This window comes from Polypterus senegalus, chromosome 17, assembly GCF_016835505.1.
Source record: "Polypterus senegalus isolate Bchr_013 chromosome 17, ASM1683550v1, whole genome shotgun sequence".
In the NCBI taxonomy this organism is placed as follows: Eukaryota; Metazoa; Chordata; class Cladistia; order Polypteriformes; family Polypteridae; genus Polypterus; species Polypterus senegalus.
This window is the reverse complement of record NC_053170.1, coordinates 46,406,639-46,422,929: the sequence shown is the minus strand read 5'-3', so window position 1 is coordinate 46,422,929 and position 16,291 is coordinate 46,406,639. Positions and strand designations below refer to the sequence as shown.

The 16,291-nt window shown below is 35.2% G+C and overlaps 1 protein-coding gene across 1 annotated transcript in view; it reads right to left on the bottom strand.

Annotated features, from left to right (window-relative positions):
* LOC120517987 (nuclear GTPase SLIP-GC-like) overlaps positions 1-15,311 on the bottom strand; it is a 29,594-nt gene extending 14,283 nt beyond the window's left edge. The window contains exons 1-11 of the mRNA XM_039740532.1: positions 15,167-15,311; positions 12,739-13,671; positions 11,893-11,976; positions 10,395-10,503; positions 9,641-9,866; positions 8,277-8,498; positions 7,800-7,997; positions 7,546-7,715; positions 7,418-7,451; positions 7,026-7,130; positions 5,700-5,802 (exon numbers count right to left, since the gene is read on the bottom strand). Of these exons, the coding sequence (XP_039596466.1) occupies positions 5,700-5,802; positions 7,026-7,130; positions 7,418-7,451; positions 7,546-7,715; positions 7,800-7,997; positions 8,277-8,498; positions 9,641-9,866; positions 10,395-10,503; positions 11,893-11,976; positions 12,739-13,615 (2,128 nt within the window). The 5' untranslated portion in view covers positions 13,616-13,671; positions 15,167-15,311. The remainder of the gene's footprint in view (positions 1-5,699; positions 5,803-7,025; positions 7,131-7,417; positions 7,452-7,545; positions 7,716-7,799; positions 7,998-8,276; positions 8,499-9,640; positions 9,867-10,394; positions 10,504-11,892; positions 11,977-12,738; positions 13,672-15,166) is intronic.
* Between the last annotated feature and the right edge of the window lie 980 nt (positions 15,312-16,291).

Sequence of the window (16,291 nt, the reverse complement as noted above, 5' to 3'; positions counted from 1 at the left end):
AGATTTTTTTTATCATATTTTAACCTCTATAATATGTAATGATGTAAGTTTTGATTTATTTTTAAATAAATATCACTTTTACTGCATTAATTTATAAAATAGTTTACACCACACCTAATACATACTGATTCTGGTGTAGAGTCATATATTGCAGCGGAGTCAGCTAATTGAAAATACTTGCCCAGGGTCAAGGCTTTGAGTGTTCCTCTGTGTGCTTCACCACAAGCCTCCTATTTTGAAGGTACTGGTGGTCACATTTACCTAAGCCACTGTTGGTTTTTACTTTTGGGATTAACCAAATAATTCCATATACTAAGGTAAATTCTGAGTAAAAACTTTGCCTGACTTTTTCACTAATTAACTTGCAATGGTGTCTGAATGAATGAAAATTGTATAACCTACTATGCAAAATGACTACCAACTAAAGCAATCACGCTAGGTACTACCAGCTAACTACAGTAAATGAAACTGTGAAAATGAAATTGAAATATAAAATTACTGTTGTACAAAATGCAATGAATCAACTGGGAAAAAACACAGAGGTCCTGCCTCCACTCTGCACAGCACTCACAGTACCAGTGTAGAGGCCAGCCATGATATCCAGCAACCCACGATCCGCGAACCCTCAAGATGCCCCACAGGGCATCAACTGAGACGAATGCTTTGCGAAAATCAACAAAAGCTGAAAAGAAACTCTGCTGAGAGATCCCTCAGTATCAGGATGCGGTTGATGGTGTAACTTCTTAGGTGTTCCTGTCGCTGGTAGGTGAGCAAGTGATCACGGATCCTATTGAGGACGACCCTAACAAGGACCTTACCCGACACCAAGAGCAGTGTTTATCGCTGCGTAAAAATCTAGGCAGTGCGGCAAAACACCAATAATTTAATTGAAATTACTACTTCAGATCAACACTGCATTAAGACTATAAAACGGATTGTAGATTACATAAAAGTACACACAGAGCGGCGTTAACAAAAATAACTTAATTTTTGTTCCGATTACCGATAACACGCATAAAATTCAGCTCTGCCCTTCAGAAACATTAAATATGGCACTATTAAATGTTAGAGCTTTAACTAACAAGACATTTTTTATAAACGATCTTATTAGTGATAGAAACATTGATTTTATTGCTAAATGAAACATGGCTTAATTCCAATGGGGCGGCAGTTTTAATCGAATCTGCCCTCCGGATTACAGTTTTACTCGTGCGACCGCCAGGGAAAAGGGGCGGTTTGGCAAACATTTACTCGAGCGATTAAAATGTAAAGATGTTAGTTTTGGTAAATTTAAGTCCTTTGAGTATCTCGCCGTTGTTATTCATGGAGATTCTCACGTTCTCGTATTATCCGTGTATAGACCTCCTAAATATAACGCGTCTTTCCTTGAGGAATTCTCTGACTTAATGTCAATTTTAGTTACAAACTATGATGCACTCTTAATAGTCGACTTTAAACTTTCATGTCGACAATCAGTGTGACCAAAAGGTAAAGGAATTCATGAACCTCCTGGACTCTTTTGATTTGAGGCAGCTCGTAAATCAGCCTACACATAAAGCAGGTCATACGTTAGACTTAGTGATTACTAAAGGACTTAAAGTTGATATAAAGCAGGTCACTGATATCGGTCTATCAGACCATTTCCTTCTACTATTTAATATAGAAATAAAGATAGAAAACGCTCATGAGAAGCATTTTGTTAAAAACGCTTCTTTGACTCATCAGCAGCTTTAAAGCTTACAACTATTCTAAGCAATCAGTCCGTTTATAATGCCAGCTATAATAGCGAGGATAATGTAAATAGTAAAGTGGAAAACTTTAATTCTAAAGTAAGAACTGCTGTTGACATAGTTGCACCTGAAAAGACAGTTAAAAAATCCTCTAGTATTGTTATTCCATGGAAGACCCAAAGAGTGTCTGATTTAAAAAGAACATGTCGTAGAGCTGAGCGTAAATGGAGGAAAACTAAACTAACTATCCACTATGAAATATTAAAAGTTAAAATAACAGAATACAATAACACTGTCCGTCTTGAGAGGCGCTATTTCTCTAATATTATAAATAACAATGCTAGTAATCCCAGAGTCTTATTTTCAACAATTGACCGTCTGTTAAACCCAGGTAACACAAAGGAATGCCCCCAGAATACTTCCAGTGAAACCTGTGAGAACATTGCTGTATTTTTCACTCAAAAAATTAATGATATTAGAGATAACATAGTATATCTCCCCAACACTGCAGAACCTCCAAAGCCCCGGTACTCCGTTATAAACAAATTAAATGCTTTCACCAGGATAGATTTACCTGAATTACATAGTATAATCTCTCAACTGAAACCTCCACCTGCGTCCTTGACCCAATACCAACCAGGTTTTTCAAAGAAATATCAGGCGTCTAATTGACAATATTCTGGACATAGTAAATTCTCATTAGATACGGGGTCTTTCCAGACTGTCTTAAGACTGCTGTAGTTAAACCCCTTCTTAAGAAACATAATCTTGACCCCTCTGCCTTTGAAAATTTTAGACCCATTTCTAACCTGCCCTTCTTAAGTAAAATTTAGAGAAGGCAGTCATTATGCAGTTAAATGACCACCTAATAAACATGCTATTCTTGATACTTTTCAGTCAGGCTTCAGAACAAATCACAGTACAGAAACTGCACTTGTTAAAGTAGTAAATGACTTGTGGTAAATGCAGACAGAGGCCATTTATCTGTTCTCATCCTCTTAGATCTGAGTGCTGCATTTGACACCATTGATCATAATATTCTTAGAAATCGCCTTAGTCAATGGGTGGGCCTCTCTGGCAGTGTCTTAAATTGGTTTGAATCCTACCTGGCAGGGAGAAAATTCTTTGTGAGTTGTGGTAATCAAATCTCAAAGACACATGATATCCGATATGGTGTTCCACAAGGCTCTATCCTGGGTCCGCTGTTATTCTCAATCTATATGCTTCCGTTAGGTCAGATTATCTCAGGTTACAATGTGAGCTACCACAGCTATGCTGATGACACACAGCTGTACTTATCAATAGCACCTGATGACCCGACTCTTTGATACACTAACACAATGTCTTACTGGTATTTCTGAATGGATGAATAGTAATTTTCTCAAACTAAATAAAGAGAAAACTGAAATTTTGGTAATTGGCAATAATGGATTCAGCGAGGTTATCAGAAATAAACTTAATGCACTAGGATTAAAAGTTAAGACGGAAGTAAAAATTTAGGGGTGATTGTTGACTGTAATCTGAATTTTAAATCGCATATTCATCAGACCACTAGGACAGCATTTTTCATTTAAGAAACATAGCTAAAGTTAGACCTCTTATATCATTGAAAGATGCTGAGAAATTAATTCACGCTTTTGTTTTCAGTAGACTAGATTACTGTAACGCACTCCTCTCAGGACTACCCAAAAAGACATAAATCATTTGCAACGAGTGCAGAATGCAGCTGCTAGAATCCTAACTGGGAAAAGAAAATCCGAACACATTTCTCCAGTTTTGATGTCACTACACTGGTTGCCTGTGTCATTCAGGATTGACTTTAAAATACTGCTTATGGTTTATAAAGCCTTAAATAATCTCGCTCCATCTTATATATCGGAATGCCTGACACGTTATATTCCAAATCGTAACCTTAGATCTTCAAATGAGTGTCTCCTTATAATTCCAAAAGCTAAACTTAAAAGAAGTGGTGAGGCGGCCTTCTGCTGCTATGCACCTAAAATCTGGAATAGCCTGCCAATAGGAATTCGCCAGGCAAATACAGTAGAGCACTTTAAAACACTGCTGAAAACACATTACTTTAACATGGCCTTTTATAACTTCACTTTAACATAATCCTGATACTCTGTATGTTCAATTCTTCATAATAACTATTCATGGTGGCTCTAAAATCCATACTGACCCCTACTCTCTCTTCTGTTTCTTTTCCGGTTTCTTTGTGGTGGCGGCCTGCGCCACCACCACCTACTCAAAGCATCATGATGCTCCAACAATGATGGACTGAAAGCCAGAAGTCTACGTGACCATCATCATCAGGTCCTTCCATGAAAATATGATGATTTATGTTAGGTAGAATGCCCAGAGGGACTGGGCGGTCTCTTGGTCTGGAACCCCTACAGATTTTATTTTTTCTCCAGCTTTGGAGTTTTTTGTTTTTCTGTCCACCCTGGCCATCGGACCTTACTCTTATTCTATGTTAATTAATGTTGACTTATGTTTATCTTTTATTGTGTCTTCTATTTCTCTATTCATTTTGTAAAGCACTTTGAGCTACATTTTTTGTATGAATATGTGCTATATAAATAAATGTTGATTGATTGATTGATTGATTGATCCTCCTATAGTTGCTGCAATCCAGGTGATGACCCTACTCTGTTCAATGCTTGTATGGACTAGGTGTTGGGCAAGGTCGTGGTGTCCAGCGGCTGTGGGACATCTGTTGGTGAAGAAAGATTCACAGATCTTGACTTTGCTGATGCAGCTGTGATCTTAGCGGAGTCAATGGAGACTGATCAGAACACTCGAGAGACTGAGTGAGAAGTCTGAGTGTCTGGGCTTGCAAGTGTCCTGGATTAAAAACCAAGATCCAGGTCATTAATGACCTCTTGGGCCCAGCCATCAGCAGTGTGTCTGTTTGCGGAGAGAGTGTTGACCTTGTTGAGAGGTTTACTTACCTTGGCAGTGACATTCATGTCTCTGGTGACTCTTCCTGTGAAGTCAGTAGATGGATTGGGAGAGCATGGGGGGTCATGAGGTTGCTGGAAAGGGGTGTGTGGCGCTCCTGATATCTATGCAAAAGGACGAAGGTCCAAGTCTTTAGGGTCCTGGTGCTTCCTGTCTTGCTATATGGTTGCGAGACATGGATGCTATCCAGTGTCCTGAGACAAAGACTGGACTCCTTTGGTACCGTGTCTCTCCGGAAAATCCTTGGGTACCATTGGTTTGACTTTGTGTCAAATGAGCGGTTGCTCATGGAGTCCCGAACGAGGCACATTACCTGCATTGTGAGGGAGCGTCAGTTACGGCACTACAGCCATGTGGCGCATTTCCCAGAGGGTGATCCAGCCTGTAAGATCCTCATTGTTGGGGACCTGAGCAGCTGGACCAGGCCAAAGGGTCGCCCATGGAACACCTGGCTGCGGCAGATAGAGGGTAATTTCTGGAGGACGGACTGGACCGCGTGTATGCCTGGGGGGTTGCAAACCGGGATCCTGAGTTGTTTCGCTGTGTAGCGGGTGCGGCAATGCACTGTACCAGTGCATGCTCCCCAACTTGACTTGACTTGACAAAACAAAAACCTGAATGCATCATACTGTAGACATTACATTAAATTAATTGAAAATTAAATGAAATTGCAAATGATTAATCTTTCACAATGAAATGCATATTTGAAGCTGAGAAGTAGTGGAAGTGTTATTTTGGAAAACTATTGCTTTTTTCTTACATTCTTTAGCCAGTTAACCTTCTTGCTTCTTACATACTAGTTAACTTACTTATCCATTATGACTCACGTATTGCTTAATACAGAAGAAGAACTGTTGCTTACACATATGGATTATATGTGAACAAAATATGACTTGCATATATTTCAGGTTATTTAAATTTAATATCAGTCTTATGTTATATAGGATAATATTAAATTTTAATTTTATCTGTAGAAATATATCACTTCTAAATCCACTGCCTTACCAGTTTTTTCATATGTTAGGATTTTCTTTTTGCCTTGTTTGTTATTCCAATACTCTGTAGAACTCAATGTAAACACTTCAATGAGATCATGGACAGCATGCTCCTCAGAACCAAAAAACAATTTCAGAAAATATATTAAATAAAATATAATATACCTGCTATAAACACTATACAAGATTATAGACTGTTATACCTGCCATCCATCCATTATCCAACCCGCTATATCCTAACTACAGTGTCACGGGGGTCTGCTGGAGCCAATCTCAGCCAACACAGGGCACAAGGCAGGAAACAAACCCCGAGCAGGGCGCCAGTCCACCGCAACCAATATACATTTTATGGAAAACCACCACATTGCACAGATTAGTCATGTTTGCACCCATGCTTGCTTATTTGGGGCTATTTGAGAGACACCAGTTAACCTAACATTCATTCCTTTGGAAGAAAACCAAAATGTCTGGATATAACAGGCATTAACAACGAGAAAATGTGAAAACTCCACATTGAAAGCGACTATGTTGATCTCACCAATAAAAAACATACTGATCACAAGATGGGGGACTAATGTTTTAGCCTGGTTTCCTTGATGCTTACTGTTCCATGCAAGAGCATGTACAGTAATGCCACACCAAAACTAAATTGTTTAATTTATCTTAGGTGACCCATACAGGATTTTTTTTGGGGTCTGCCAATTGTCATCTGATTTTTGTGTGGCAGAATTATAAAAACATTTTTTATTTTCTCTGAGGACATCATTAAAGTCCAAATGTACACTAGTATATTAGTCAGGAATACTAAATTTGCTTTTGTGTAACTGTGTTCGTGATTGTTCTAAACCTGGTAACAGTGGTAATGTTTTCTGAGCAATTCTTGATTACTCAGAGATAAATTCACAATGGAAAAAGTAAGCCCATAAAAATATAAACAGAGGTTTTTTTTGAGGTACTTCATGTCACCTGAAATTTGAGTACAGAGAATGGACAGACAGATGCAGTTACTACTGTTTTCTGTGAATTTAGTACAACAAATGTCAGAGTTGTAAAGAAGGGAGTGCCTTTTATTAATCAGATTTTTCCATGATAAGGTTCTATACAAATACGAAAAAACATGGTGCAATCTAATCAAAACAAAAAATAATTCCTTGTTCTTCTACTATTATAGACTCATAATTAAAACTAATTGCAACTAACATTGTATTTTATTCTATATGAAACAAAAAATCCTTTAAAATGCAGGTTTTGTCTTTTTATACTGTATACTTGATTCTGTCATTTCCAGTAAGAAAGTACATTTAGTGACTGAATAAGTAAAAGCAGAAATACATACATTTAATTTTCTGTTGCATTCATAAAAAATTCTCCTTTTGATTTCACTATTTCTTTCCTGTACATGTATACTCTGTATCCTTCTTTGGTCCTCATCATATGAGTCCTGTAAACAGAAACATTGAAAATGGCAACATCTTTTTATAAGCATGCAAGCTATGTGTTATTTTGATGCTACAACAAACAATTCAGAGTTAATATCAAAGAAATACAATTTTTATTCTAATAAAAAACAATATTGTTTAGTTTGAAATATAAATTGTTTCTGCTCAAGGCTGCATTTCATCATTTAGCTTGCAAAACAGACATAATGCCAGATGAAACCCAAGACACACACATACATATATCTAATATGCATGTGCCAAAAGCATGAAAAGAGACAAATCTACTTACAGTTTGTCCTGAAATTCCAAGTATGTTATGATCACTGGGAATGAAATCAAATTATTTAAAGTCAAATTATAAAAAATAACCAAAAGTTATAATTTAAGTAGTTTAAAATCTTTAAAATTACAATTCACCTTCCAATGCCAGTTTCATCTGCTTTGGTGCAGATGATGGTTATGTTTCGGCACTCTCCTCCACTGACAATGCGTCTCAGTCCTGTATTTAGGATTTTTGATGTGATTTGGTCAGGTTCTGCTTGGTGTATATCCGTAACAAACCAAACAAATGAACACTTGCTAAAACACTTTTTTGAGAAATTAAAAACAGGTATTAATTACCATGTAGTTTAGAACACAAAAGACAGCAAATAATTAAACTAAACAGATACCTCTTTCCACTTTTTATTTTTTTCCTTGTTTGGATCTTCAGTTCCTGGAAGATCAACCAGTACAACCTGACTTGGTAGGTGAGGGGTTCTTGGAACAAAAATGTTAACAACCTTCACCAGAGGCCAATAAGAACAGAGGGTCTCATCATCAGCATCACACCTTATATAAGGAGATATCATCTTTGACAATTGGGAAGCCTAAATGAAGTAAATTATAATATATCCATTGTATGGTTTGTATCATTCACATAAACATAATTGAGTGCCAATGTAAAAAGCTACATTTTACAATAACCTGATAATAAATTAGTGTAAAATTAGACTTTAATTAAACTTGGCTGGTATGACAGAGCCTGGACTTAAATTTAATATAATTTTAAAATGTTTTGCAAGTAAAGTTAAATAAAGTTAAATTTACTTATTAACAAAAACATTATGTATCCAACGAATTACCAAAACACTAAATACAATACTTACAGTTTTTAAAGTAAATGTTTTGGTAGAATTTAAAATATCATTGATTTTCTCTTTAGTCAATTCAGAAAAGCTTTTATTTAGTCCATTCTTTCCATAAACAGCTGTTATTTTTGCTTTTGCACTTTCATATTCAGTGTCCTCATTCACTTCTGTCTCGCTGTCATCCTGGTTATTGTCTTCTTTACAGTTCTCTACAAGCTCTTTCAACTCTTCTTCCCATTCCTGCAATAAAACATAAGGATATTAAAATAAAGAACATTTTTATACATGTATATAAAGCATATAGCAATGTTTGGTCAATAATGGTTAAAAAAAATGTGTGAAACTATTTGAGCTGCAAAATTACAAAATGATAACCTTTCAATCTGTAATGTTTTTGAGTAAAGGGCTATGTATCATTAAACATGTGAGTTCCATTAGCCAGAAACTAAAGTATCATCACCTTCTATGGCTCAGACATTTTTTATTAACATTTTTATAATCATTTGTGTAACAGGAATTTAGATATTAAGAGGGGGCAGTAAACAGTATCAAGATAGTGTTCACTGTGTTCTTCTCCCTCTTTGTCAAGAACTAAAATCTGGCTGGAAATAACCACTTGTTTCACTAGGTTTAGCCAGCACAATTGCAACTGCAAAGTTTTTCAGAAAACAAGCAGCAAAAATTAAGTATGAAGAAATAAAATAAAGTTTCCAAAAAATGTCTGCAGCAAGTAGGTAGTCAGACGAAATTAACAGGAGAGTGAAGTTGGTAGGAAGAAAGAAATTTGTATATTACAAAAAATTGATCCTGGGAAGCCAAATGGGATGAAAAAAGATAGTTTCAGTTGAACAGCAACTAGACAGGTATACAAAATGATTGATGAGCTTAGTGAAAAACATAAACATCAGCCTATAATAAGGGTATTTGGCCTAAAAGTCATCTTGTTTGTATTGAGTTCATGGTTGAACACATCAAGAATACAAAGTGAGTGCAGTCTGGATGCTGCCTGTGTGGAAGGTCCACAGTATATATGCATACACAGATAGAATATCATTTTTTTTACTTTGGTTGATTCTATTTTAATAGTAGCAGATGTGATTATGATGTGACGGTAGTATTTTTATAGTAGAAGATGTGTAAAAACAGACAGGGCAATACTGTAAATAATCTCAATAAAATATTAAAAATCCAAATGAAATTAAAAGCAAAGTTTTTCATAGTAAACAAATGAAAATGTTATAGATACCAAGTATGTTCTGCACAATGGGTGTTACAGAGCATGTTGCATATGGTGAACAACAATGAAAGACAAGCATTTAAGTCTAAATTTCTAATTTTCATGTAATGTTTACAAACTGTGGTTATTAACAGGCTACAGCCACCTCCTTGCTGATAAATTCGATCTCGGCTCTGTACTCGGAGTAGTTTCCATGAGCCTGCACTTGGACAATACAAGATGTGCAAGCTTGTCTTGATGATGTGGGCAGCAAACATATTTCATTTAGAAGAGCATTAATCAGTGAACTCTTTCCACTTCCACTCCTGCCATATATTCCAATGAATATTTTTTCAGAAATGTTCCTTTCTTTTAAATTTTCTATCTTTTCTCTGTAAAAACAAACCAAAAGACAATTGCTTTTTAGATTCAGACAACACTGCACAACTGTTGTGCTTTTCATTCTTGTGGTTACACAGGTACCATGCTGTGACATTACATACTTACACTGTGGTGATAAAATACTTTTTAAATCTTTCTTCACTTTTGTATATAAGGTTATATTTAAAAATGTGCAACTATTTTGCCCATTAAATAATCCACAATAAGTAATATTAACGTTATTATTGTAAGAAAACCTAAAGAAAGCATATAGGTAATTTTAGAAATGCTTAAAAAATAATGGTAAAAACACTGGACCCAATATTTTTCCTCTCATCTCCTTTTTTATTATGTTAGTTTACAACAGGAAAACACAAGCAGAGTGGCTTATATTGCTAAAAATGTTTTTTCAATAACAGTGAAACAATATAATTAATAATAATGATATGCTTTTTAATATATTTTTTCATTATTTCATAAAGTAAACACAATTAATTGATAAATAAGCAGACACATTAGTGAAATAAAGGTACACATACTTTAGTTCTGCTAAAAAGGAAGCTTCTTTTGTTCCCGTGCATGACAAATCTTTCACTTTTTCGTATATCCTTGATATAGCATTTCTTGATTCTTCTACCATTTTATAAACTGTAAAACAATATTTAAAGGAAAGTATTTTTTTTCTAAACATGGTTGATCATGCAAAAATCTGTTTCAACATTTAGGGCAAACACATTTGGTTTTGATGACATTTAGGTTTTGCCTGTTAGGCAAACCCTTTGTGTTATGTAAGAGAGTTACTATACTCATGACTATGACAGCTTGAGAGACAATAGCATTCTTTAAGGGTTCCCTTTAACATGTGATGATGCATTTTAAAATGACTCAACAGAGTAAATATTTGTTAAGTATTGATATGTATTCTGTTTGTCTGTTAATGACAAATATGTTCTGAGATTTTTCAGGCAAGGAAGGCAGAAGTTTAGAAGTAAGGCAGTTCCACTCAATAATCATGAAGCCACAGAGTGGTGATATGTTGCATTTTGAATGCCATTTGCAAAAAAGAATTTCACTGTACTTTGTAATTGTGGCAATAACGACCCTATCTTGTTCTTTTTCCTCTTCATCTCTTCCCACTTCTATGTGTGCTCAGTGTCAATAATAACCCTATAAGCCTATATATTCCATTCAAAACTAGAGACTGTGGTGTCAGAGACTGTGATGTCAAACTACTGATTATGTTGTGTTATATCTGTCCAATAATGTGCTGTCATAGTGGATTGAAAAGGTAATATTTAAGGAATAAGGGACCACGAAATGAAGTTGTAATTCTAACCATGTTTTCAACAGTCTGGGCTATCTGTCATCAAAGCCCTAAAAAAATCCAAAAATCAAAGTCAGGAAGCTGAGAGCTATATGTTTTTTGCTATAAAATGCTAATCAGAAAAAGATGCGCTAAAGATTTGAAGATTCTATTTGTAATCTCAGATAAACAGGAAGTGCAAGGTGTCAACCCTAATACAGTCCTGCTGATGAGGTTACACAGTACACAGGCCTGGTCGTTCTTGGGTAGAAACACCATATAAACCAATAAACAAAAGAGCAGAAAATAGCAGTGCTAATAATAACATTTATGATTTTGCGATAAAATGGAAAAAACTACTTATTCTTAAACATTCTGAATCTGAGCAGTATAATTAGATACCCCAATGTAAAAAAAAAATTGTGATGTACTAAGTAGAGTTATTCTAAAATAATACTAAAATAACTCTGACAATAACAACTAGTCATTTTATTTAAAGTTATTCTTCTGGTTTTGTATCATATTGTGACCAGTTAATACAAATAGCAATGAGTACAAAGGGTAAACAGCACATAAAGATGACAAACAGCAAAGGAAGGTCACATATGCCAGCAAAGAAATTGACATAGCAGATGAATATCTGCTTGCTTTGTTGTTGCCATGACCAATTAATTACAATTTTATAACTGTGGGACAAAAAGAAATTACATTTCACAATTAATAACTATCCTTACTTTCTGTCAGTGGTTCTTCACTATCACAAGTACGTCGCTGTTTTTTAGCAGCAGGTGAATAATCTTCATTAAGTTTCTCTTTAGCTTAAATACAAAAAAAACAGAGGGCTAAAAAAGCTAAAGTTTAGAATTGTCTTAAAAAATGCAAAGGATTACAATTCGAAAAATAAATACAAAAAATGTATTTATATATAATTATATTTAAAATAGCACACTGTACCATAGCAATAAGCTCTATGGAAATAATATAAAGCTAATAACTATGCTCTCTTTATTTTAAGCAGATGAATTTTTAAGTATAAGCATAAAATATCAGTTTTTGATCACCAAATCAAACAATCTGTTTTTTCCCCTTATATATTGCTCTTTACAAAGAGCAGTATCACACAGACTGTAAGAACCACACACATAATTTCTGTATTATGCAGTGTCACACAAAGAAAGCAACACAATTAACAAAAACACTGAAACACAGAAAAAGAAATGGTCCAAATAAACAATAACTAGGAATGAACAATACATGTTAATGACTTATTATTTTAAAATTAGTGCTTTTTGGTTCACACCTTTGTCCTACAGCCAGTTTTAAATTTGAAACATTTACATGTTTTAATTCCATATCTCATTTGGATATTAATATGTAAGCTATTATTTTATTTAATTATATACACATTTTCATGAAAGTGTTCTCACTTTTTAAACATGTAAAATATTAATTAATTGACATAAAGTATAAAGTAAAGATTAGGAAATATTAAGTCAAGATGAGAGCTACAAACCTTAAATCTGCATAAATAGATGACTACTCTAATTTCATAAAGTGGTAACAAGAATAAGATTTCTTACATGTCTTGACATCAGCCACTTTTTCAGAAATGGAAACACAATTGTCATCATAATGTGAAGAAGCAACATCCTGTTGGAGTCTAGGTGAGATGTTTTCCACACAAGCTGCTTTTTTCCTGGTGGGTAACACATTGCCAGCCATACATGAGGGGGTTGGACAATTTATGAGATCATTTGCTAACCTAAACCTTTGGTGAGAAGGACCTTCTTCAGGGTTTGATAAAATATCAAACAATTCTTCAGCAAATTTAATTGCAGATTCCAGATCTTTAGGGTACTGTGCCTGTACCCGTTCCTGTACTTCTTTTGGCAAAACCAGCAAGAACTGTCCCAACACAACTTTGTCAAATAATTTCATTTTTTCAGTTTCCATAGGCCTAAGCCACTTATCTGCTAGATCCTTTAGCTTTTGAGCGAAACTGCGAGGGGACTCATCAGGCTGAAATTTCAGTGAATAGAATTGCTGTTTGTACAAGTCAGAAGCTGTTCTGAAACAATGCAGAATGGCTTCTTTGACTTTAGTATAGGACTCTGCACTTATATCATCTAAATTAGCATAGACCAACTGAGCTTCGCCACACAGAAGTGGAGCTAACTTTAGGGACCAAGTCTCCTCGGGCCAGCAATAGTGCCGTGCCACACGCTCAAATATTTTCAGAAAGGCTTCAGGGTCATCTTGTAGGGTCATCTTAACTAAAGGGCCAGAGCTTGGCTCATTGAGTTTAGATATGGCAATTTTGAATAGGTCAGTCATTGCTTCAATTTCTTTCCTCCACTGTCCTGCCACTTCCTGTTGTTCTCTCCTCTGCCGTTCTGCCTCCTCCTGTTGAGCGCTGATGAACTGCTGCATCGCTTTGATGAGGGCATTTTGATCCATTGTGCTGGAAACTCTTGTATCACTTCAAACTGTTCGTAAGGCCCTGAAAAAGAATTCTAAGATATGACAAGTTACAGTTAATCACAAAATGGGTAAAATGTAAATTTGAAATTATATAGTAGATTCAAAAAAGGAAGGATTACCATCTCAGCAGTGCTGCATCAATCTGGCTTTTATGGTAGAGTGGCTAGACAGGAGTTACTCTTGCCAAATTGCATTTAATGGACTCTTAGAGCATGAGGAAAAAAATTCTTGGGTTGGATGCAACAACAATTAAACTCTGTGGACAGAACTCCAAACATAATCACATAAAGACCAGGCACTGCTCATTACCTGTCAAGTACCATCCTTACAGTGAAGCATGGTGGTGGCAGCCTCTTGCTGTGGGAGTGCTTTTCAGGGGCAGGGAAAAGGAATTGAAAGAAGGATAAATGCAGTCAAATACAAAAAAGCACTTCAAGAAAACCTGCTTCAGAGTGCATGGAACCTCTGACTGGGGTAATTGTTCGCCTATTAGCACAGCAATGACCCTATGCATACAGCCAGGACAATGCTGGAGTTACATCAGGACAAGTCTCTGAGTGTTCTTGAGTGGTGCAGCCAAGGCCCAGGCTTAAACCCCATAGAACATCTGTGGAGAGACCTAAAGGTGGCAGTTTACAGATGCTCCCATCCAATCTAACAAAGTCTTAGAGGATCTCTCAGGAAGAATGGGATAAACTGCCCAAATCCACGTGTGCAAAGCTTGTAGAGACTACCCAAGAAGAGCTGTAGCTGTAGATGCTGACAAAGTGCTTTCTGTACAATACTGAATTAAGGGTCTGAATACTTAATATGAACTCGAGAGTTCAGTTTTTTTATTTTTAATATATTTGAAAATCTTTCTGAAAACATTTTATCTCTTTGTCATTATGGGTTATTTAATTGTATATTGATGGGCTAAAAGAGCAAATTTATTAATCTAAAGTTAAATTTACAATACAATAAAGAATGCAGAAAGTGAAATAGTCTGAATACTTTCCAATTCTACTTTAAAAATATTTGTAGGTTTAATTTCAATTTATAAATACTTGCCTTAAAACAATCTGGATGTTTGGTACTTTAGTATTTACCTTTCTGGTCTGAAAGTAAACTAACTTTTGTATGTGTCCCATGCTCTTATATATGTACAGGGTTGATCAAATTTACACACAGTGATTACAAAGCATTTTAAATTTTTGCTGTCAGCACAAACTAAGTTACAATAATATGTACATAGTAAGTAGGTCAGGATTATGTGCAACTTTTATATTGCTCTAAAAATGCACAAATAATAAATAATGATTTTAAAGCATGTGCTGGAGAACATTAGGCAATTTGCAATTTTCTTGCAGTTTTCCTGTTATTTAACTGAGACCAGCTTTTGCAGTATAATTGATCATTTATATGCTTAAAAACAGTAGCAGCTGTATGTATAGAGCTCATTTTAAATGACAATGCAATAAAAAAATAAGTATACATTATCTATTTAAACAGATTATATACGTTTAAGTAGGTATAAAAGTTTCTTACCACTTAACTCTTAAAATATTGCTTGAGTTCGATATCTGTCCTTATATTTTTCTATGAACAATAACGGTGTAGAAGCATGTAGCCTATCAAACAAAGAGCTTCACTTTAACGTAAGTCCAACCCTGTGTATCTAAATATGTTTGAACCTTCAGTCAGGTTTTAACAGAATGTACTTTGCTGGTCTTTTTCTTGTAATACAATGGGACTTTCACCACACCTTCTCATATTACATGTCAGCTCATGATCCTGACAGTTCAGCATGGAAAACCGAAACTTAACCACCCAGGTTCTCAGGAATAGAAAGCAAAGTATTTTTTTTTATTCTGCTCTACTGTTTGTTTAAATAAGAGAATTTTATGAAGGACAATGACTTTTCTATAAATTAATAATTTGTAGACAAACTTACATTAGTGGAAAAATTTTACCTGAGTTATGACACTTCACATATTTTATTAAAATACCATAAGTAATAAATACAATTGTATTAAAATTTGCCTTCTTAATGACTGTTTTAAACAGATCTATAAAAAAAAGAAACCTAACCCTTTCATAATTAATTCTTAATTGAGAGGGCCCAGACACTGTTTAAGTGTCTGCATAGCTTTTTTTTTTGCACTTCACTTTTCGTCCAGCATCTCATAGACATTACAATTAAAGAAGTGAAGCAACCCTGAATGAACAAGGGTATTAACAGCTAACACCACCCCAAGGTGCTGTAAAGGAAGGTGCAGCTTCAGAAAATGGATTTGTACCTGGCAGAATTGATAAATCAGTTTAAATAAGAGTCATCTGACTAGAACAAAGTATCATAATGACTCCTGTATGTTTTAAGTTTATCTACAGGGAGATTCTAATGATGTGTTACTCATTTAATAATGAAGCAATAGAAACAAAATAAATACAGTGCATACCTTGATAGAGGTGTAAATGATCCAGTCATATTCAGAGAGTTGGAAATGGTCATCTTCTTGAAAACAGAGATCAACATGGAGCTGGTGACGGTGACAAGTTTCTTCATCTTGTTGGCTCATCTTTGTCTCATCTTCTATACTGATCTCACGGTCATCCAGTTTATTCACAAATAAGTTGAAAAGAGTGCCATGCCTCACTTGTTCATATCATACA